Source organism: Ipomoea nil, unplaced genomic scaffold (genome assembly GCF_001879475.1).
Source record: "Ipomoea nil cultivar Tokyo-kokei standard unplaced genomic scaffold, Asagao_1.1 scaffold2530, whole genome shotgun sequence".
NCBI classification, from domain to species: domain Eukaryota; kingdom Viridiplantae; phylum Streptophyta; class Magnoliopsida; order Solanales; family Convolvulaceae; genus Ipomoea; species Ipomoea nil.
Genome location: NW_017618958.1, coordinates 166,098 through 187,104, shown reverse-complemented (window position 1 = coordinate 187,104; position 21,007 = coordinate 166,098). Strand labels below are relative to the sequence as shown.

The 21,007-nt window shown below is 34.2% G+C and overlaps 1 protein-coding gene and 1 long non-coding RNA gene across 2 annotated transcripts; one reads left to right on the top strand and one right to left on the bottom strand.

Moving 5' to 3' along the window:
• Positions 1-10,777: 10,777 nt before the first annotated feature.
• Positions 10,778-11,709, bottom strand: LOC109153740. Its single transcript, XM_019301616.1, has 2 exons — positions 11,276-11,709; positions 10,778-11,162 (listed from the first exon to the last, which is right to left on the bottom strand). Exons 1-2 carry the CDS (start codon positions 11,707-11,709, stop codon positions 10,778-10,780), a joined length of 819 nt encoding a protein of 272 aa, XP_019157161.1.
• Positions 11,710-16,883: 5,174 nt separating this feature from the next.
• Positions 16,884-18,634, top strand: LOC109153737. The gene is made up of 3 exons (XR_002049567.1): positions 16,884-17,089; positions 17,163-17,559; positions 18,354-18,634. It is a non-coding gene; the product is annotated as an uncharacterized LOC109153737 (long non-coding RNA).
• Positions 18,635-21,007: the final 2,373 nt, after the last annotated feature.

Here is a 21,007-nt window from a genome sequence, read left to right as displayed (position 1 = left end):
TGTCAAAAAATAATAATTATTCATTATCAATAAAAAAAGTATAATTAAGCCAATCATATTAACTACTTTGGGGGATTTATTGACAAAAAAAGTATTCAAATCACACAACAAATTGAGGTGAGAAACTATCTCGCAATGTCCTTGTTTAGCAATTAGCAGTTAGCCCTTCAATATTAGTATATATTTAATATTTTATGCCCTAATTTTTATTTGCTCTCCCTTATTTCCCGTATTTGGTTTCAACCATATGCATACAACAATTTTATTGACAATTATAATTAATCTTCTCACAATTATAATTAATCTTGACTATATTATCTTGCATTTGTAAACTTAGAATTACCTATTTAAATACGCAAATTCAACATTTAATTATCTATGCATGAACAATTCTAATATAATTTTGCATTGATATATTTTATAGTACTTAAATATATAAAAAAATAAAAATATATATAATTAATAAAGCCAATCATATTAACTACTTGAGGGATTTGTTGACAAAGAGAGTATTAAAATCACACAACAAATTGAAGTGAGAACTACCTTCGCAATGTCCTTGTTTGACAATTAGTAGTTAGCGGTTAGCGTTAACGGATTATATTAGCGAATTTGACCAGCGAATTATATCAACAGTTGGTAAAAAGATATTTCAAAAAATTAACTGTTTAGATTAACATGTAAAATGACCTAAAGTAGTTAGTTAGATACCTTGATATACTTTATACTACTTATTTAAAAAAAAAAAAAAAACATTGGGCATTATTTCAATCGCGCAATAATGTGCGTAAAAAACTAGTATTACTAATAAGAGTCAAAAGAAATTAGGCCTATAATGGTTAGAAAAAATATCCGTCAAATTATTAAATCGAATGAATGGTTCAGATTGTTCATATTTTAATTTTTCTTTGAAATTTCCAAATTTATCCTTAATTATATAATTTCAATAAGAAAGGTTTTAGGTTCGAACCCCATCATAATCAAAATTCACTTAAAATTTATATTCTCCGTTAACTTATTGATTTCAATAAGAAATGTATTAGGTTCGAACTCCATCTCAATCAAAATTGGCATAATTAGTATTCTATTTTACTCTTATTAAATTATAAATACTTTAGTAGCTACAACAAAAAAATACATATGCATCTCTTTAATTTAGAATTATGCGTCTATAATGTCTTTATTCAAAAGAAAAGTATTCATTATCGATAAATTAACTAAGAGAAATAAGTTCATTAGTTATATTGTTTTTATTTTTCTCCAATGTAAAAATTCTTTACATTCAAATTCATCAATTGATTATATTCGCTACATTGTCCCTACAATGTCTTTATTAAAAAAAATTATTCATTATCAAAAAATTAATTAAGAGAAATAATTTCATTAGTTATATTGTCTTTATTGTTCTCTAATGTAAAAATTCATTACATTCAAATTCATCAATCGATTATATTCACTATATTGTCTATTATCTTTTTTTGTACACTATTTTTTAATTAAATATTAACGTTATAATACAAAATAATGCTATATATTTATTTACCAAGTATTTTATTAATACCATGAAAATATATATATATATATATATATATATATATATATATATATATATATATATATATATATATATATATATATATATATAAAATTAAGGCAATCATATTAACTATTTCGGAGATTTGTTGACAAAGAGAGTATTCAAATCACACAACAAATTTAAGTGGAAACTACCTCGCAATGTCCTTATTTGGAAATCAGCAGTTAGCGGTTAGCGTTAGCAAATAGCGGATTATATTAGCGTGTTTGACCAACGAATTATATCAGCGGTTGGTAAAAAGATATTTGAAAAAATTATCTGTTTAGATTAACATGTAAACTTACCTGATATATATATATATATATATATATATATATATATTAACTACTTGGGAGATTTATTGACAAAAAGAGTATTCAAATCACACAACAAATTGAAGTCGGAAACTACCTCGCAATGTCATTGTTTGGCAATCAGTAGTTAGCTCTTCAATATTTGTATATATTTAATATTTTATACCCTAATTTTTATTTGCTCTCCCTTATGTCCCAAATTTGGTTTCAACCATACCTATACAACTATAATCAATCTTGAGTATATTATCTTGCATTTTTAAACTTAGAATTACCTATTTAAATATGCAAATTCAACATTCAATTATTTATGCATGAACAATTTCAATATAATCTTGCATTGATATACTTTTAAGTATTTATTTAAAAAAAAAATATTGGACATTATTCCAATCGCGCAATACGCGTAAAAAACTAATATATATATATATATATATATATATATATATATATATATATATATATTTATATATTTATTTATTTATTTATTTATATGAAATGGATCATGTGCAAATATAATTTTCGTACGATTGTGTAATTAACACAAAAAGACGCACCTTAAATGTAGAATTGACACACTTAGTATTAAACATTAAAATAATACACCTTTAATACATAAATCATGCACCTTAAGAATATAAACTACACACCTAAAATTTTAAAATTACTCACCTTAAATTTTAACAATAGATATAGGTGAGGATCTGGTGTTTGGTCCATTATTTGGTCGAAACGTGTAGAGGAACAGTGTAAGGGTTGGGGTGTGTGAGCATTGGATAGCACGCGAGCGAGGTACGATTCCTACAGCAGTGTGAGCATCATTGACCCGTTCATTTACTTTGCTTTTTAGTTGCCCAAATATTTTCAGCATATTACCTTGTACTATGTACGTCGTCAGGGCACCTTCCCAATTCAATTTCTATGTTACATTCCAGCCTGTTAAACAATTCAATTTTTTTTTTTTTTTAACAACAATTCAATTGCTATGATTGCCGATTGTGTACTGAGTGGTCAATTCGTTCCTTATTCTAAATTACTAGTTTTTTACGTGCATTGTGTGATTGGGATAATGTCCAATGTTTTTTTTTTTTAATAAGTACTTTAAAGTATATCAAGACAAGATTATATTGGAATTGTTCGTGCATAGATTTTTTTTTTTTTTTTTTTTTGAATGCTACTAGCTCTATTAGATTGTAGTATCTGTTCATATACTTTCTCAACCTACTGAAACACAAAGAGCCAATAACGCCTCCACTGAGGCTCGAAATCACAACCTTCCACTTGGAAGTCCACCCCGAATACCATTAGTCCACATTGTTCGTGCATAGATAATTGAATGTTAAATTTACGTATTTAAATTGGCAATTATAAATTTACAAATGCAAGATAATATAGTCAAGTTTGATTATAATTGGCAATAAAATAATTGTATAGGTATGATTGAAACCAAATACGGGACATAATTGAAAGTAAATTAAAATTAGGGCATAAAATATTAAATATATACTAATATTGAAAAGTTAATTGCTGATTGCCAAACAAGGATATTAGGAGTTAGTTTCCTACATCAATTTGTTGTGTGATTTGAATACTCTTTTTGTCAATAAATCCCTCAAGTAGTTAATATGATTGACTTAATTTTTTTTTTAAAACTATTATTATTATTATTATTATTATTATTATTATTATTATTATTATTATTATTATTATTATTATTATTATTATTAAATATATGTATACCCTTAGGTCATTTTACATGTTAATCTAAACAAAAACTAATTTTTTCAAATATCTTTTTACCAACCGTTGATATAATTCGCTGGTCAAATTCACTAACGCTAACCACAGATTGTCAAACAAGGAGATTGCGAGGTAATTCTCACTTCAATTTGTTGTGAGATTTGAATACTCTCTTTGTCAACAAATCCCTCAAATAGTTAATATGATTGGCTTTATTAATTATATTTTTTAAAAATTTTCATGGTATTAATAAAATACTTGCTAAACGACTATATAGCATTATTTTGTATTATAACTTTGATATTTAATTAAAAAATAGTGCACAAAAAAATAATAGACAATGTAGTGAATATAATCAATTGATGAATTTGAAATTTGAATGTAAAGAATTTTTACTTGGAGAAATATAAAGACAATAGAACTAATAAAATTATGTCTCTTAATTAATTTATTGATAATGAATAATTTTTTTTAGTAAAGACATTGTAGGGACAATGTAGCGAACATAATCAATTGATGAATTTGAATGTAAAGAATTTTTATATTGGAGAAAAATAATGACAATATAACTAATGAAATTATTTCTCTTATTTAATTTATTGATAATGAATAATTTTTTTTGAATAACGACATTGTAGACACATAATTCTAAATTAAAGAAATGCATATGTATTATTTTTTGTTGTAGCTACTAAATTATTATTTTAATTTAATAAGACTAAAATAAAGTACTAATTATGCCAACTTTGATTAGGATGAGGTTCGAACCTAAGACCTTTATTATTGAAATCAATGAGTAAGTTAACGGTGAACTAACCGAAAGTAACGGAAAAGATAATATTTAACGGAAAAGTTAACGGATAATCATATTCATTAAGGATAAATTAGTAAATCTTAAGGAAAAATTAAAATCTGATCAATCAGAGCCATTCATTTGATTAAAAAATTTGACCGCCATTTTTTCTACCCATTATAGGCCTAACTCTCTTGGGCTCTTATTAGTATAGTAGATTATGAGCAAATATCAATTTTGGTTTCAAGAGTATTAACAAAATGACAGTTTTGGTTCAATCGTTTAATTCTTATCAATTTCATCCACGATTATTATTTTAGTACCAATTTTCATCCACAGCTATTATTTTAGTGTCAAAATTTATCACGCCAGCCACACATGTAACACCCCACTTTTCTAACTCTTAATTATAACTCTAAATAGGAAAACACCCGTTAACACGAAGCTAAGTATAACCACTCTCAACCCTGTAAAGTACTATTATAGAGTATACTTTGAAAACATTTGCTTTCTTTATAAATAATAACTCAATCTCAAATCATCTTTAAATTTGTCACACTCTATCTAGATGCTTGCACCATATTATATCAGCTGGCATGCTCATATATATACATAAGACTGTTCACTTAGATTCAACAACATAATATTTTCTCAAAAAACTTATCAAACAATTCATACTTACAGATAAGATCATGCTAATAAACCATATAACAGGTATACTCATGCTTTCATATTCTCATCTCATAATTCGATAAACAAGACTTCTAATACAACAAAACGATTATAAGTCAACATTCACATTATGTACTCTCATACGATACTTTACTCGAATGCAATCTTGTGCAATGCTATAATCATACTCATGTGCAACCTCGTGCAACAATATACTCATACTTATATGCAATCTCGTGCAACAACATACTCATACTTATACGCAATCTCGTGCAACAATATACTCATACTTATATGCAATCTTGTGCAACAATATACTCATACTCATGTGCAACATCGTGCAACAATATACTCATACTTATATGCAATCTCGTGCAACAATATACTCATACTTATATGCAATCTCGTGCAACAATATACTCATACTTATATGCAATCTCATGCAACAATATACTCATACTCATGTGCAACCTCGTGCAACAATATACTCATACTTATATGCAATCTCGTGCAACAATATACTCATACTTATATGCAATCTCGTGCAACAATATACTCATACTTATATGCAATCTCGTGCAACAATAGAGTACTTTCTGTGGAGGTCTCTTTCTTTTTTTCTTACTATTGAGTCTCTCTTGACTCGTTTTCTTTCTCTTGAGTCTCTCTTGACTCGATTTCTTTCTCTTGAGTCTCTCTTGACTCGCTTTCTTTCTCTCGAGTCTCTATTGATTCGCGTTCTTTCTCTTTTCGCTCGTAGACGGCTCAGGGTTTCACCGTAGCGTGAATTGCCCATCGGGAACGGCGTAAGTCCGACCCAATATCTCCTACTGTCTACGGAACCAATCTCGAGGTTCACGCGCTGTGGAATCAGGTATCGAACTTTCAGTGTGCACACCCCCTACCAGGATTCCAAGCCTGACTGGTAGTTTCCAACCTCGTAATGTGGGAATACTCCGCGTTACATGTACTAGGACCGCAATGTCCATAACAATCATCCGAGAGGACATAGTCCAAACGGGTCCTCCAAAACCTCACCGATATAGATAATACATATATATATCTCTCATGCATCAATCTTATGCATGCAACAACTTTACTACTTCTCAAATGCATCAAAGAATGCTATACACATGCTCATGGTTTTCGAAAATAATACTTGGGCTCACGTTGGCCCCTTATGTATTTTTGAAATATGACATATGTGAGATGCCAAAATGCTCTATAACATGCTTCTAAACCATGTATGAAATAACATGAAATACTTAAGAATATAGCGTCATGCTCGGTTTGCAACATAGCAAATTCTATTCATTCTATCAACAACATGTGCTTCATTTCACATTGATCAAATATCACAATCTAGTCATGCTTTCATAATAAATCATATTCTCAAATGATCATGCTTCTTTACTCAATAAAAACATCATCAGATCACTTAGTCAAATAATTCTTCATACACAGTGAACTAGCAAATATATACTTTGTGTAGCAAATCATCACTAAAACCTTCATAACATACTCATTTTTAATCCAATTTCAACGAAATCAAAGCCAAAACGTGCGTCGAGACGGTCCCGATGAGCCGAGCCACAATGGCCCGACCACTGCACAGATTCTTCTCAGAATCAGTGTCAGGGACCTGGAGCGGAACTCCTCATGGTCGGCCCCTTGTACCCCGTCACTTCATCGGGTGTAACACCCCGTGTTACGGCCTCTAAAACCATTTAATTAATTAATCAATAGCCCAAGAGAGAGAATAAATTATAATTAATTAGGGAAAAAGGCCCACCATAGTCCATGGGCCCTCATATATAAACCCAACCCCTAAACCCAATCCTTAGTTCCAAAAGGAATAGAATTAGCGAGCCTATAATATTAGTTCCTAATTAGGACTCCTAAATATATAAATAAGGGACTTAAGAGGCACCTAGGACTCCCCACAAGATTAACGCCCCACCACCCCAAAAAGAGCTCCAAGAATCCCCTTAGGAGAAATCAAGAAAGCAAGGAAGCTTAAAGAAAGATCCTTCATAGCCAAGGAATTGATTAAGGCGAGAGGTAACCCATGTCTCAACAAAACCTATTTTCATAGTTATGATTCCCCCTTAGGGTTTCCCCATATTACTGTGTATTAATGACTTGTGATGATTATTATTGATGATTGATGTGATGATCCCATGGGGGATCTTGATAATCTTGATATTGGGAGATTCTTGATAATTATGGTGTTCTTGATGATTATATGGAGTTCTTGATGATTATGTGTTGTTCTTGATAATTGTGTGACGCTCTTGATGCTTATGTGTTATTCTTACCGAATCTTGCAATTAGAAGACGAATCGTATCCTTGTGGATATAAAAGTGATTAGAACCCTAGGTTGTATCGTATGATATTATTCTTGGATTATCGGGTGGGGAAATCGCATGTTTGGGTGTTGATTATGTTTAGAAAAGCATGATAGGTTATGTGCCGTTCGTTCAAAGAATATAGGCAAAAAGGGCATCGAAACAAAGGGAGTAGATGAATGGTGGAGAATAGACCTTACTGTATGTCTTTCTTCTTTCTAGCAGACAAGGTTGGGAGAGGCAAGGGAATGAGATCGGGGATTAATGAGGAAGAAGGTGTGGTTTTATAGGGTGCAAAACCCTAGGAGATTCTCCCATGATTGGTGGAGGGAAAAATGGCAGTTTGGTTGATTTTCTAAAAGCATCAGACAAGGCTAAGAGGTTTGTGGTTCACCAAGCAACATGAACCATAGACTAGAAATGCTATTTTAAATACTTTGGGGGTTGAAAATGAATTTTCTCAAAAAACTATTTAGATGATCCCTTGTTTAAAATCTTTTTGAATACTCCCGGTCTCGCTCAGATAAATTTCTAGATTAAAATCTTGGTACGCGAAGTACTCGAAAATTTAGGAATTTTCGAAATAGAATCAATTTTGGTGTCGAATTAATTTAAAATGTGACGAAAATAATTTATTCAAACACCAATTAATCGCAAAAAATTTTAATGGAGTGAAAATGACTATTTTGAAATTTCTTAATACCGGATTTAAAAATTGAAATTTTGGGTTGTTACACTCTATCCCCCTTAAAAGAAGTTTCGTCCCGAAACTTAGAAGAAACGGGTGGATTAAGTTCTCGAAAAGAAAGGGTGATATAATCAAAAGGTTGAAATTTTCTGTTGGATCACTTTGGAAAGATTTAGGAATCTCTGAGTTCTTATCTAGCTCTACTAACCTCTTAACAACTACTCAAACAAATCTGCAGACTGAACTCAAAAGCTTAATTAGTTACCTTGATCAAAACCTCCCGATGAATCACCTGGTGGCATGTAGCTCGGATCCCAACCATAGGGAGTCCATCTTTGCACATTCTCGATCCCCATCCTTTGCTCTATGACTGATGCTCGTTGATCAAAGTTGGAAAATCCGTAGCTCACTTGGGCACTAAAATTGTCGAAACGGTTGTTGATCATAGCATATAAATCCTCATAAGTAGGTCATTGAGGCCCATTCATGTAACCCTGTGGTGCTCTCGGCTGAGTAGCCGTAACTGGTGCTCCCTCGTGACTCATGCCAACTCCCGAATCAGTTCCCATTGCAACCCCTTCTCCACTGGCCTCAGCTATGTGTCCGGCTTCAATTCCAACATTCGACCACTTTCGTTGGGGTACATTCAAGCTAACCACCAAAGTAATTCTCTCATCCAAGGGCTTCTTAGCAATGTCAGCTAGGGACAGATACTTGTTCTCAGCAACCTGATACAGCTCATAATATTTCAGATTCGCGGCATTCAAAGCCGACCTAGTGGTTCTTTGTATCGTTTCTCCTAACTTGGGTAAATTCATCCTTTTGAAAACCCAGCTTAACATCATGCCATAGGGTAGATTCTTCTTGTTCTTTGCTTTAAAGTAAGCCATGTGCTTAAGTATCAAAACTGGAAAATTAATAGCACGACCAAATCTCAACATAAAGGCAATGGTACACGTCCAACTACCAATCTCCATAGAGTTGTTCCTACACGGAAACAAGCACTCTTCTATCAACAAAACTAATAATTTCTTCTCCCCAGACAAAGTGGGTCTCTCGGGGCGATACTCTTTAGGGAACTCCTCCCTACTCCCGGTCATGTATCTCAAATACTCCTGATGTGTCAACCCCGCGTGGGCGACCCAATCGTCCCTGTCATACATATCCAATCCATCCAACGACAAGTTAAACCAATTTGACAGTTTTTGTGGTGTCAATTCTACTTTCATACCTCTCACATTAGAGACAATCGAAGTCACTTCCTTCTTATATTTTGTGGACAAATTCTCATAAAATTCAATCACTAAGTCAGGATAAATTTCTTCTTGAATTCTTAGGAATTTCCTCAACAAACCTCGATTTTCCAATATGCTATTAAAATCTTCGGAAAAGAATTCGGGAAAATAGGTTTTACCTCCTATTACAGAGTAGGTAGGTGCTTCCTGACTTGTTCCTTCTACTTGTTGTTTTCCCTTCACCATTGTTGTTCAAGCTTATTGTCTTGATCTCGTTAAAATTGCAGTGGATGATCCAACTAATATTTTTCTCGTACTTAGAATGACTTGGGGAAGACACTCTTGAAGTTTTCTTGATGAAAGATGTTGATTTGGAGAAGATAGGTTTTTGGTTGAGGTTGAGGCAGTGTGTAGCGGTGAAGAGAAGAAGAAGAAGATGATGTGAATTTGGTCTCTGCCTTGGAAAAATCAGCACAAGGGTTTTAGGGGGGTGGGGCTTGGCAGCGGCCTTCCCAATGGGCCGTGCCATGGTCCGTTGTCAGCGTAGCTGACACGGCCCCCAGGTCACGGACCGTTACGTGTTCCGTGACCATGTTCCATCTCATGGAACGGGCTCCGTTCCGGCCCGTGGCCTAGACCCGCCACGGGGTCGAGTAACCGGGTCGGATCCGGTTCGACCACAAATTGAAATCGGTCCTCCGCCTTTGTCAAATCTTCAAATCGGGTCAAAATTGGATGCAGTCCTCGACTTTAATAAATGCCAATTTTGTTGTCAATCCTTTGACTTTCAAATTCCTCCCGGGAATTGCTTAAGTTAGATTCTTATCCAATTTCTTTCCTCGTTGTATCCTTATTTTCTTGTTTTCACTTATATTTCAGTAAACATCTCTCTTATTTAAACCTCAATCGTTTCCTAACGATTTTTCTTTTTCATTCTTACTCATATCTATTTTCATTCTTCTAATTCTCTTGTTCGTTAATTCATAGCATTCAAGTCTAAGCTTTTCCCCAAAACTAACTCATTTAACTTCTAAATTCACAAAATTCCTAGATTGACACATCTTTTAACATCTTGCAACAACTTGTAACAACTTCTCAAGCATGCACATCTAATTAAGCATTCAAGTAAAATCAACACACTCATTCCAAGTTAGAGTGTTACCTTTCTCTAGATTGCGATCTCAGGCCTGAGTTTGTCCCATGACCATAATCCTTCTTGGTCCAGCTCCTCCGGTACGTCCTTGTTGCGCTCCGCCCCGTCCGTGATTCCCATTTCTGTGCGGACCTTCTCTCGGTGGATAGCCATGTCCCATAGCTTGATTCAGCGCCTGGTTGATCGGACCTCTGGGTGGCTGGCTCGGGATCGTACCATGAGATGCCTCTATCCTCGGGGAACGACAAATAGCGGCTCTATGACCCGGCTTCCCACACCGGAAAGCAAACTACAGGCAATCCTCCACAAGTGGTCTTAGGATGATCTTTGCCACATCTCAGACATACCGAAGTCCCCTCTCTCGGTGGTCCTCCAGATCCAGCTCCCTGTCTCTTAGTCATGTTCCTCCTTTCCCCACCTCTATGGTCAAGCCTGCCCGTCGGATTGAACCCGTGTCCCTTATTCGACTGTGCTTCTATCCCTTCATTCTTTTTCTTCATCCCTTGCATGGCGTCGCGATGCAACTGTTGAATCCTGGAGTAACCAGTAGCTGCCTCATAAGCTTCATTCAATGTATCAAATCTCGCCGCGGAGAAGGATTTCTGAGCATCAAAGTGCAATCCTCGGATGAACTTGCGAGCCCTACTCGCCTCATCAGGTACCAAAGTAGGAGCAAATCGAGACAATGCCACAAAGCGGGCATGATACTCCTGAACGGTCAAACTTCCTTGCTCGAGTGCAAGAAATCCTCATACTTGGCAGCCTTGACATGCTCTGGGTAGAATCTCTCTCGCATCACCGTCTTGAACATTCCCCAGTCAAACCCTTCCCTTGCCTGGACAACCAGTCCCTCCATGACCCACCAATGGTCAGCCTCTCCCTGTAGATAGTATATGGCAGCCTCTACTCGCTGATCCTCTGGGCATCCTACCACGTTAAACAACTTGTCAAATGTGCGGATCCAACCCTCAAGAACTTCCGGATCCTCCTGACCCAAGAAACATGGTGGATTGCGTCCTGTGATCTTTCTGGACACGTCACTGCCACCGTTATTCCCATTGAGTACGGCAACTCCTATGGTCTGGGTTAACTGGGTGAGCTGGCGCAGACTCTCAGTCAAATCCGTAGATGACGACGCTCCAGGTCCTGAGGAGCGAGGAGATTCCTCTCCGACTCTTCGCGGCGGCATCGTGAAACCCTTCGTACATGACCAGAACAGATCATTCTTGTTAGCACGACTAATAAGTTAGCTAATTCTAACTTCTCTATTCTTAAGACAAACTTGCAACAAGCAAATCACGCAAGGCAACAAAGGCATCTCTTATCATCTACTTTAACAACTTAACAAAATAACTCATCTTCTAAGCTTTAACTCTCAAACTCTTGGTTTTTCTCTTTCAACTTCTCTCTTTACTTCTCTACTTTACTCGAAACATATAACAACGCATAACAAGCACATTGATAAATCACATAAGCAAGACACAAGTATAAACTCTTATACTCTTTACATTAGAACTTTTACAAGGCTTCCACTTTCAAACTTTAACTTTCAAATATCTCAACTTTTAACTTTCACTTTAACTTCTCACTGAAAACTTCTCTGCTTCACTTTCAAAAGATATATAAAAGCACTTTAAACACATTGATAAAGCACAAAACATATAAGCAAGCACAAAGGAACTCACGACCTCACCGCGTTCCTAACTGATACTTAGAGTTTCTCTTAACTCTGATTCTCATACTTAGTCACTGGACTTAGAGTCTTTCTTATCTCAATCTTCATAACTTAGGGTTCTTTCCCTAATCTTATCCTTCTTAGGATTTCCACTTAATGTTCTCTTCTTATCTAGTCTTTCTTAAGACTTCAACTTAGAGGTATTTCCATAACTTGTCCTTCCTAGGACTTTCACTTAGAGTTTCTATACTCAATCTTAAGGATCAAACTTTCTAAGTCTCCCGCGGTTCGTACCGCTCTGATACCAATTTGTAACACCCCACTTTTCTAACTCTTAATTATACCTCTAAACAGACATTAAAAAAAACTAAGCAGCGAAAATATTAACAAAAAGATAAATAGTGGGAGTGTCACCGCCACAACCACCACTCTGTGGTGATTGCACAGGCTAAAGGGTAAAACTAAAAATAAGATAAAATCTAGTATCTAAATAAAATACTGGAAACATAAGGGGGAAAAACGTCACCCCAAAAGTCTACAACATCCTCAAAAGAACATAAAGTTAATAAGTCTAATCATCAAAATATGATCATCAATCAATCTAGAGTTTAGACATCTCTAACTACGAGACTAATCTAACTCGACTTCTTCACACTGCTGGGTCTACCTGAAAGGGATTTTGCAAGCAACACATAGACAAATAGGAAAACACCCGTTAGCACGAAGCTAAGTATAACCACACTCAACCCTGTAAAGTACTATAGAGTATACTTTGAAAACATTTGCTTTCTTTATAAATAATAACTCAATCTCAAATCATCTTTAAATTTGTCACACTCTATCTAGATGCTTGCACCATATTATATCAGCTGGCATGCTCATATATATACATAAGACTGTTCACTTAGATTCAACAACATAATATTTTCTCAAATAACTTATCAAACAATTCATACTTACAGATAGGATCATGCTAATAAACCATATAACAGGTATACTCATGCTTTCATATTCTCATCTCATAATTCGATAAACAAGACTACTAATACAACAAAACAATTATAAATCAACATTCACATTATGTACTCTCATGCCGATACTTTACTCGAATGCAATCTTGTGCAATGCTATAATCATACTCATGTGCAACCTCGTGCAACAATATACTCATACTTATATGCAATCTCGTGCAACAACATACTCATACTTATGCGCAATCTCGTGCAACAATATACTCATACTTATATGCAATCTCGTGCAACAATACACTCATACTTATATGCAATCTCGTGCAACAATATACTCATACGTATATGCAATCTCGTGCAACAATATACTCATACTCATGTGCAACCTCGTGCAACAATATACTCATACGTATATGCAATCTCGTGCAACAATATACTCATACTTATATGCAATCTCGTGCAACAATAGAGTACTTTCTGTGGAGGTCTCTTTCTTTCTTTCTTTCTTACTATTGAGTCTCTCTTGACTCGCTTTCTTTCTCTTGAGTCTCTCTTGACTCGATTTCTTTCCTTGAGTCTCTCTTGACTCGTTTTCTTTCTCTCGAGTCTCTATTGACTCGCTTTCTTTATCTTTTCGCTCGTAGACGGCCCAGGGTTTCACCGTAGCGTGAATTGCCCCATCGAGAATGGCGTAAGTCCGACCCAATATCTCCTACTGTCTACGGAACCAATCTCGTGGTTCACACGCTGCGGAATTAGGTATCGAACTTTCAGTGTGCACACCCCCTACCAGGATTCCAAGCCTGGCTGGTAGTTTCCAACCTCGTAACGTGGGAATACTCCGCGTTACATGTACTAGGACCGCAATGTCCATAACAATCATCCGAGAGGACATAGTCCAAACGGGTTCTCCAAAACCTCACCGATATAGATAATACATAAATATATCTCTCATGCATCAATCTTATGCATGCAACAACTTTACTACTTCTCAAATTCATCAAAGAATGCTATACACATGCTCCTGATTTTCGAAAATAATACTTGGGCTCACGTTGACCCCTTATGCATTTTTGAAATATGACATATGTGAGATGCCAAAATGCTCTATAACATGCTTCTAAACCATGTATGAAATAACATGAAATACTTAAGAATATAACGTCATGCTCGATTTGCAACATAGCAAATTCTATTCATTCTATCAACAACATGTGCTTCATTTCACACTGATCAAATATCACAATCTAGTCATGCTTTCATAATAAATCATATATTCTCAAATGATCATGCTTCTTTACTCAATAAAAACATCATCAGATCACTTAGTCAAGTAATTCTTCATACACAGTGAACTAGCAACTTCCACCATTTTCTTTACCACCTAAACACCCCAAACATCAACAACAAACTAAGCCTAAGAGAACTCAAAGAATATAGGCAAATAGGGCATCAAAACAAAGGGAGTAGATGAATGGTGGAGAATAGAACTTATTGTGTTTCTTTATTCTTTCTAGAAAACAAGGTTGGGAGAGGCAAGGGAATGAGATCAGGGATTAATGAGGAAGAAGGTGTGGTTTTATAGGGTGCAAAACCCTAGGGGGGCGTTTGGTTCGGGTTATATAACATAACCAAGGGAATGTGACATTCCATAGCTCACATTCCGGTGTTTGGTTCATATTATCTTAGGGAATCTAACATTCCCAAGGAATGTTACATTCCCTCCACATAGGATTTTGAAGGGAATGTGATTCCCTTCAAAATCTTAGGTAATGTAAGATAACCTTGGTTATGTTAGTTTATTATTATATATATATATATATATATATATATATATATATATATATATATATATATATTTTATTATGTTATGTTAGCATATAAAATAATTTTTTTCTCAAGTTCAAGATTTTAGTTAATATTTTAAAATCATGTAATTATATATGATACTGTTATCTTATTTATTTATTTTAATAACCTTAAACCAAACATGATTATATTACATACCCCAATTTTAACCAAACACAGGAATCTAACATTCCCAGCAATCTAATATTCCCTAAGGTAATCTGAGATTCCGTGAACCAAACGACCCCATAAGGTAATCTTACATTCCGGTAATCTCACATTACCTTCCTGGAGGTAATCTTATTACCTGGGGTAATCCAAGATTCCATGAACCAAACGCCCCCTAGGAGATTCTCCCATGATTGGTGGAGGGAAAAATGGTAGTTTGGTTGATTTTCTAAAAGCATCAGACAAGGCTAAGAGGTTTGTGGTTCACCAAGCAACATGAACCATAGACTAGAAATGCTATTTTAAATACTTTGGGGGTTGAAAATGAATTTTCTCAACAAGCTAATTAGATGAACCCTTATTTAAAATCTTTTTGAATACTCCCGGACACGGTCAGATAAATTTCTCGATTAAAATCTTGGTACGCGAAGTACCCAAAAATTTAGAAATTTTCGAAATAGAATCAATTTTGGTGTCAAATTAATTTAAAATGTGACGAAAATAATTTATTCAAACACCAATTAATCGCAGAATTTTTTAATGTAGTGAAAATGACTATTTTGAAATTTCTTAATTCCGGATTTAAAAAATTGAAATTTTGGGTTGTTACAACACATCCGTTTAAGACATGCCGAAATCTAAAAATTTTAAGGTTATTTTCGTCCTTTTCAACTTAAGATCCCAATTTGAGCATGAATAAAGATATTTAAGTCCTAAGATCAATCATATCCCAATTCGCAATTCTCCTCCTCATCCTATCTTAATTTGAGGAGGAGAATTGCGAATTGGGATCGATCTTAGGGCTGAAATTCCTTTATTAATGCTCAAATTGAGATTTTAATTTGAAAAGGACGAAAATACCCTTCGTAATTTCATATTTTAGCATGTCTTAAACGAAAGGGTGACCGGCGCGATGAATTTTAGCATTAAAACAATAGTCGTGGATGAAAATTGGTAGGAATTAAACATGTAGATCAAAACTGTCATTTTGCTAATACTCGTGACTCGTGAGACCAAAATTGGTATTTGTTCAAATTATTATTATTAAAGAAGATAAGAAAATATATGGTGAATGCATGTGCATGGTAACAATAGTGCACAAGATAACGGAAGTTATAATGGTAAATGTATGTTTGTCCAAAATATTATATAGTACAACTTTCATAACATAATGTATTAAACATAATGTCAAAAAATACACCACACAAAAAAAATACACCACACATAATGGTGTATTTACGAACACTGTGTGGTGCATTTTTGCATATATATATATATATATATATATATATATATATATATATATATATATATGGAGTGGATCATGTGCAAATATAACTTCCCGTGCAGTAACACAAAAAGACGCACCTTTTAAACATTAAATTGAAACACCTTAAATACATAAACCATACACCTTAAAAACATAAATCACACACCTTAAAATACAAATCACGCACTTAAAGTTTTAAAATTATTCCCCTTAAATTTTAAGAATTGATATGGGTGAGGATATGGTGTTCGGTCCATTATTTGGTCGAAACGTGTAGAGGAATAGTGTAAGGGTTGGGGAGTGTGAGCATTGGATAGCACGCGAGCGAGGTACGATTCCTACAGCAGTGTGAGCATCATTGACCCTTTCATTTACTTTGCTTTTTTGTTGCCCAAATATTTTCAGGATATTACCGTGTACTGTGTATGTCGTCACTGCACCTTCCCAATTCAATTTATATGCGGTCTTTCCCTCTCCACTCTCCACTCTCCACTCTCCACTCCTCCCAAGTCCCAACAACTCACTCTCGACAGCTCTTCCCAACAACAACTCATTCTCAGGTTCCTCTCCGGCACTCTCAGGTTCTTCTCCAGCAACAACTCGCGTCAACATCAACATTCAACAGACCATTAAGACTCAGGTAATTTAATATTTTCATACATTTTTAATTTAATTAATTTTATTTAATTTCTGATTTTTTTATTCGGTCTTAGGGCTTTTTAATGGATCTACGTAAGCAAAATGAGGAGCTATCTGGCTGCAGTCTTAATGATCTGGGACGTATGATAAAGGAACAAGAAAGACAACTTACTGCTTTACTTGAGGAGCACCGCGGCGTTTTGGCCGAGTTAGAGATGCCACTTCAGCTGCATGTTGAAAGGGCGTTGACAATAGCCAGAAAGTACTGCGAAATAAAAAGCAATCGGGATGAGATAACTGCGCTTAATACTAAATTGGAAATTGTCAACCAGGAAATCGATAAAATCATCAAAGAGGGGAAGCGGTTGGAAGTCTTAAACGATGAGGCGAAAGGCTTCCTTGCCAACTTACAACAAGCTTTGGACGATTTGGTGAACTTATCACGATCTACATAGGCTTTTATGCCCCTAGGTAAATTTTAGTATACTTATCTCTAATTTACTTTTCATTAATACTATGAACTATTCAATACTTTTTATTTGAATTACATCAACAATAAATATTTAATGTTTGGTGGTTGATTTGGATTAAGATTGAGATTTACTTTTATTTTTATACTTTTAACATAACATGAATAGGATTCTCATAATTGATTGAACTAGAAAAAAAAAATTCAAAAATCACATGAAGCGAAATTTGTATAGGCTTAATGTTTATGGGCTGGGTAATATTTGTTAGAACTCTATTATTATTATTGTGTTATATTAGAACTCTATATGGATGCGTATGCTTTTTGAGAAAACTTGCTTCCTTTTAATTGTTTATGTGTCAAGCAATACTACTTGGGTTTTGTAAATCCCTAGCCTCCATATTTATCTATGTTTTGAAATGCCTAATATAATACATAATATTTTGTCTTGAATGCTTTGTGTTATGCATACAATAATTTAGATTTGAACTTTAACTTTTGTCTTGGAAACTCTTTGGTTTTGGCATGCTTTACATGTTAAGTTCTTATCGTTTAATTATTTCAAAAAAATCATCATTTTTCGTCTAGTGTTGTCTAGAAATGTCTAGTAAAATCCTTTGAAAACATACTACTAAAACTTTTTGTTAACCTTTTCAAAACATACGAGTACCAAAACCTATTTCCAAAGTATATTTTATTTTCTAAACTAAAAATGTACTTATTTTACGGGACAAAGTGATTCTTACTTTATGCTAATTGCTTGTTTTTTGTGTTTTTCAAACTTAACCCTTTCCAGGTTTGGATGCATGGATGCATGATGCACTGTGAGACTTGTAGACTTTTGCTGTGGATTTCTGTAGTGTTTCTTTGAGGTTCTATGGGATTGTATGATGCTTAATTAGACATTTGGGTCTTTGAACCCTTGTTTTATGTTTAGCATGTGTGTTTAATTTGTTTGGTGGATTTAGCCGGGCAGCTACCTAGGAGTGGATAGTTGTGACGGTAACACTAGCCGTGTTATGATTATGAATTCTAATCTTTTATCTTATTTTAATTTAATGAAATCCGTTTAGCTTATTCTGATGCATAAGTTTATAATTAATCTATATAATCTATAGAAATAAAGGCCGAAGATCTTCACCAGGAGCTCTCTAGCCTTCCTGGGAAGTAGGAAGACCTCCTTGCCATCTCAAGGCTTATTTATAAGGGTGGTATGGTCCGACTTGTTTTCCTCAACCCATTGTGCCATTTAAGTATGTACCCCTTCCTCATGTTCTACCTCTTTTTGAACATGATCCTACGGTTGACTGGGGGGACAGTGTCATACTGTTCCTCCTCTGTTTAGGGCATTCTCAATGGATTTACTTTTTTCCCAACCCATGTTAACAGAGCTCATAAAAAAATATAGCAACTTTAGTGGTCATGGATGTAAAAATTTAACGAGTCACGGAGTGACCAAATGTTTACTGAAAGAAACCTACTAATAATAATGATTGTACAGTTTTTGTAATGTTATGATTTTTATTATTTTACTGTCTTAATTGTATTTTTTTTTTAAAAAAATAATCTTTAACCCAAATACATCTATGTACTCTCAACTTATATTCCTACTTGTATTCAAATTTGATTGGAGAAAGAAAAAAAGAAGTGGATAAACATCAATGTCCCTTATAATTGAGCAATTAAAGCATGCCAAATCATACGAAATAGAAAATGGGAGTATGAATTAAGAGTATATGTAGAATTAGTCATTTCTTATAAATAAAGGAACATATTTAACCTTTATACCCGTATAGTTTAATAATTTAATTGGTAGGGTTTTATATTGTTTGTCTCACCAGAGTGGTGACCTCACTGGGCGATGTTTGCAGTCTATGCAATTACAATGAAATGGATGGTATTGGACTTTTTTTTTTTTTTTTTTTTTTTTTTTTTTGACGTTTTTTATCTGAATATATATATATATTATATTGTTGAAAAAATAGCATTAAAATGACATTTTAAGTAGCTATTTTCTGGTACAATTATCAGTGGGATTCACTTTCGATTTGGATGAGGTCAAAGTGGATTCGGGTTCTTCGTAGTGAGACGAAGAGATTGATATATTGTACGTTCAAAATGGATAATGGGTGAATGAGATATTAATTTTCAAAGTAGACCCATTGAGTTGAAAAATGAAGGGAAAAATATGAGTTTTTGTCCCACATTGGTTTGGGAAGTCGATTTGCACCACTATTTATACAAGAGTCTTTCAAAGACTTATTGAATTGTATAGCATAGAGGCTTTCTCTCGTGTGTAGGTTTGATTTTGGCTTGGAAATTGATTGGCCTTACGGGTTAAATTATACTAACTTTTGATATCTTTTTTCCAAACGCAAAGGCACTTCGAGCAGCGCATTGGGCTGCTAGATTCGGCTTGGTCGAGATCGGCCTTCAACCCGAAACTAACTACGGGCCATGGAGTGGGTTCGGCCAACTAGCCGAGAGTGGCCGAAACTGACCACGAGCCATGGCTTGGCTTGGCCAAAAGTGATGGTACGGCCTTCGGCCTTGGCCGAAAGTAACACATCGGGGCGAATATGGTCGCAACAGCACTTGTGCGATTAAATTAATCAGTTATGGAATTAATTGTCTATTAATTTTAATTTAAAATTTTTGAATTTAATCTCATTTAGTGGCTGATTGTTTAAGGTGTTACAAGGTCAGGTTTAATGGCCATAATGAATGCTATTAACTTCTTCATCCCTATATAAGAAGGGATAGGGACTACAACGCTCATAACACTTTTGGGAGGTAGCAAATAAGGTTTTAAGGAAAGAGTGTTTCGCTTGACTCATACTAACCCTCTTTCTCCATCTTCTTCTTTCAGTTCATGGGATTATGCTTTTAAGCACCAAATCCTTTCTCCTTTCTTGTTGGTTGGAATATAATTATAATATGGAGGATTATAAATTCCATTTTGGTTGATATATATATATATATATATATATATATATATATAATATATATATATATATATATATATATATATATATATATAGAGTTAATTATCGAAATGGTCCCTCGACTAAAGTGAAATTACCAATTTGGTCCTTCGTTTGTTTGACCGTTAGTCAACCGTTAACTTGGGACCAAATTGGTAATTTCGCTATAGTCAATGGACCATTTTGGTAATTATCTTTAGGGGTGGGCAATTCAGTTTAGTTCTCTCGAACTGAACCGTATCAAACTGAACCGAACTAATTTGGTTCGGTAATATACCGAACAACCGAAAGGTATTGGAATTTTTATATACCGAACGGTTCAATAAAAAACTGATCCAAATTGTTCGGTAAAAAATTGAATTGAACCGAATACCGTTTGATTTTTTTAAAAAATATAATAATAATAATAATCATAATAATAATCATAATAATAATAATAATAATAATAATTAAATCTAAGTCCCAT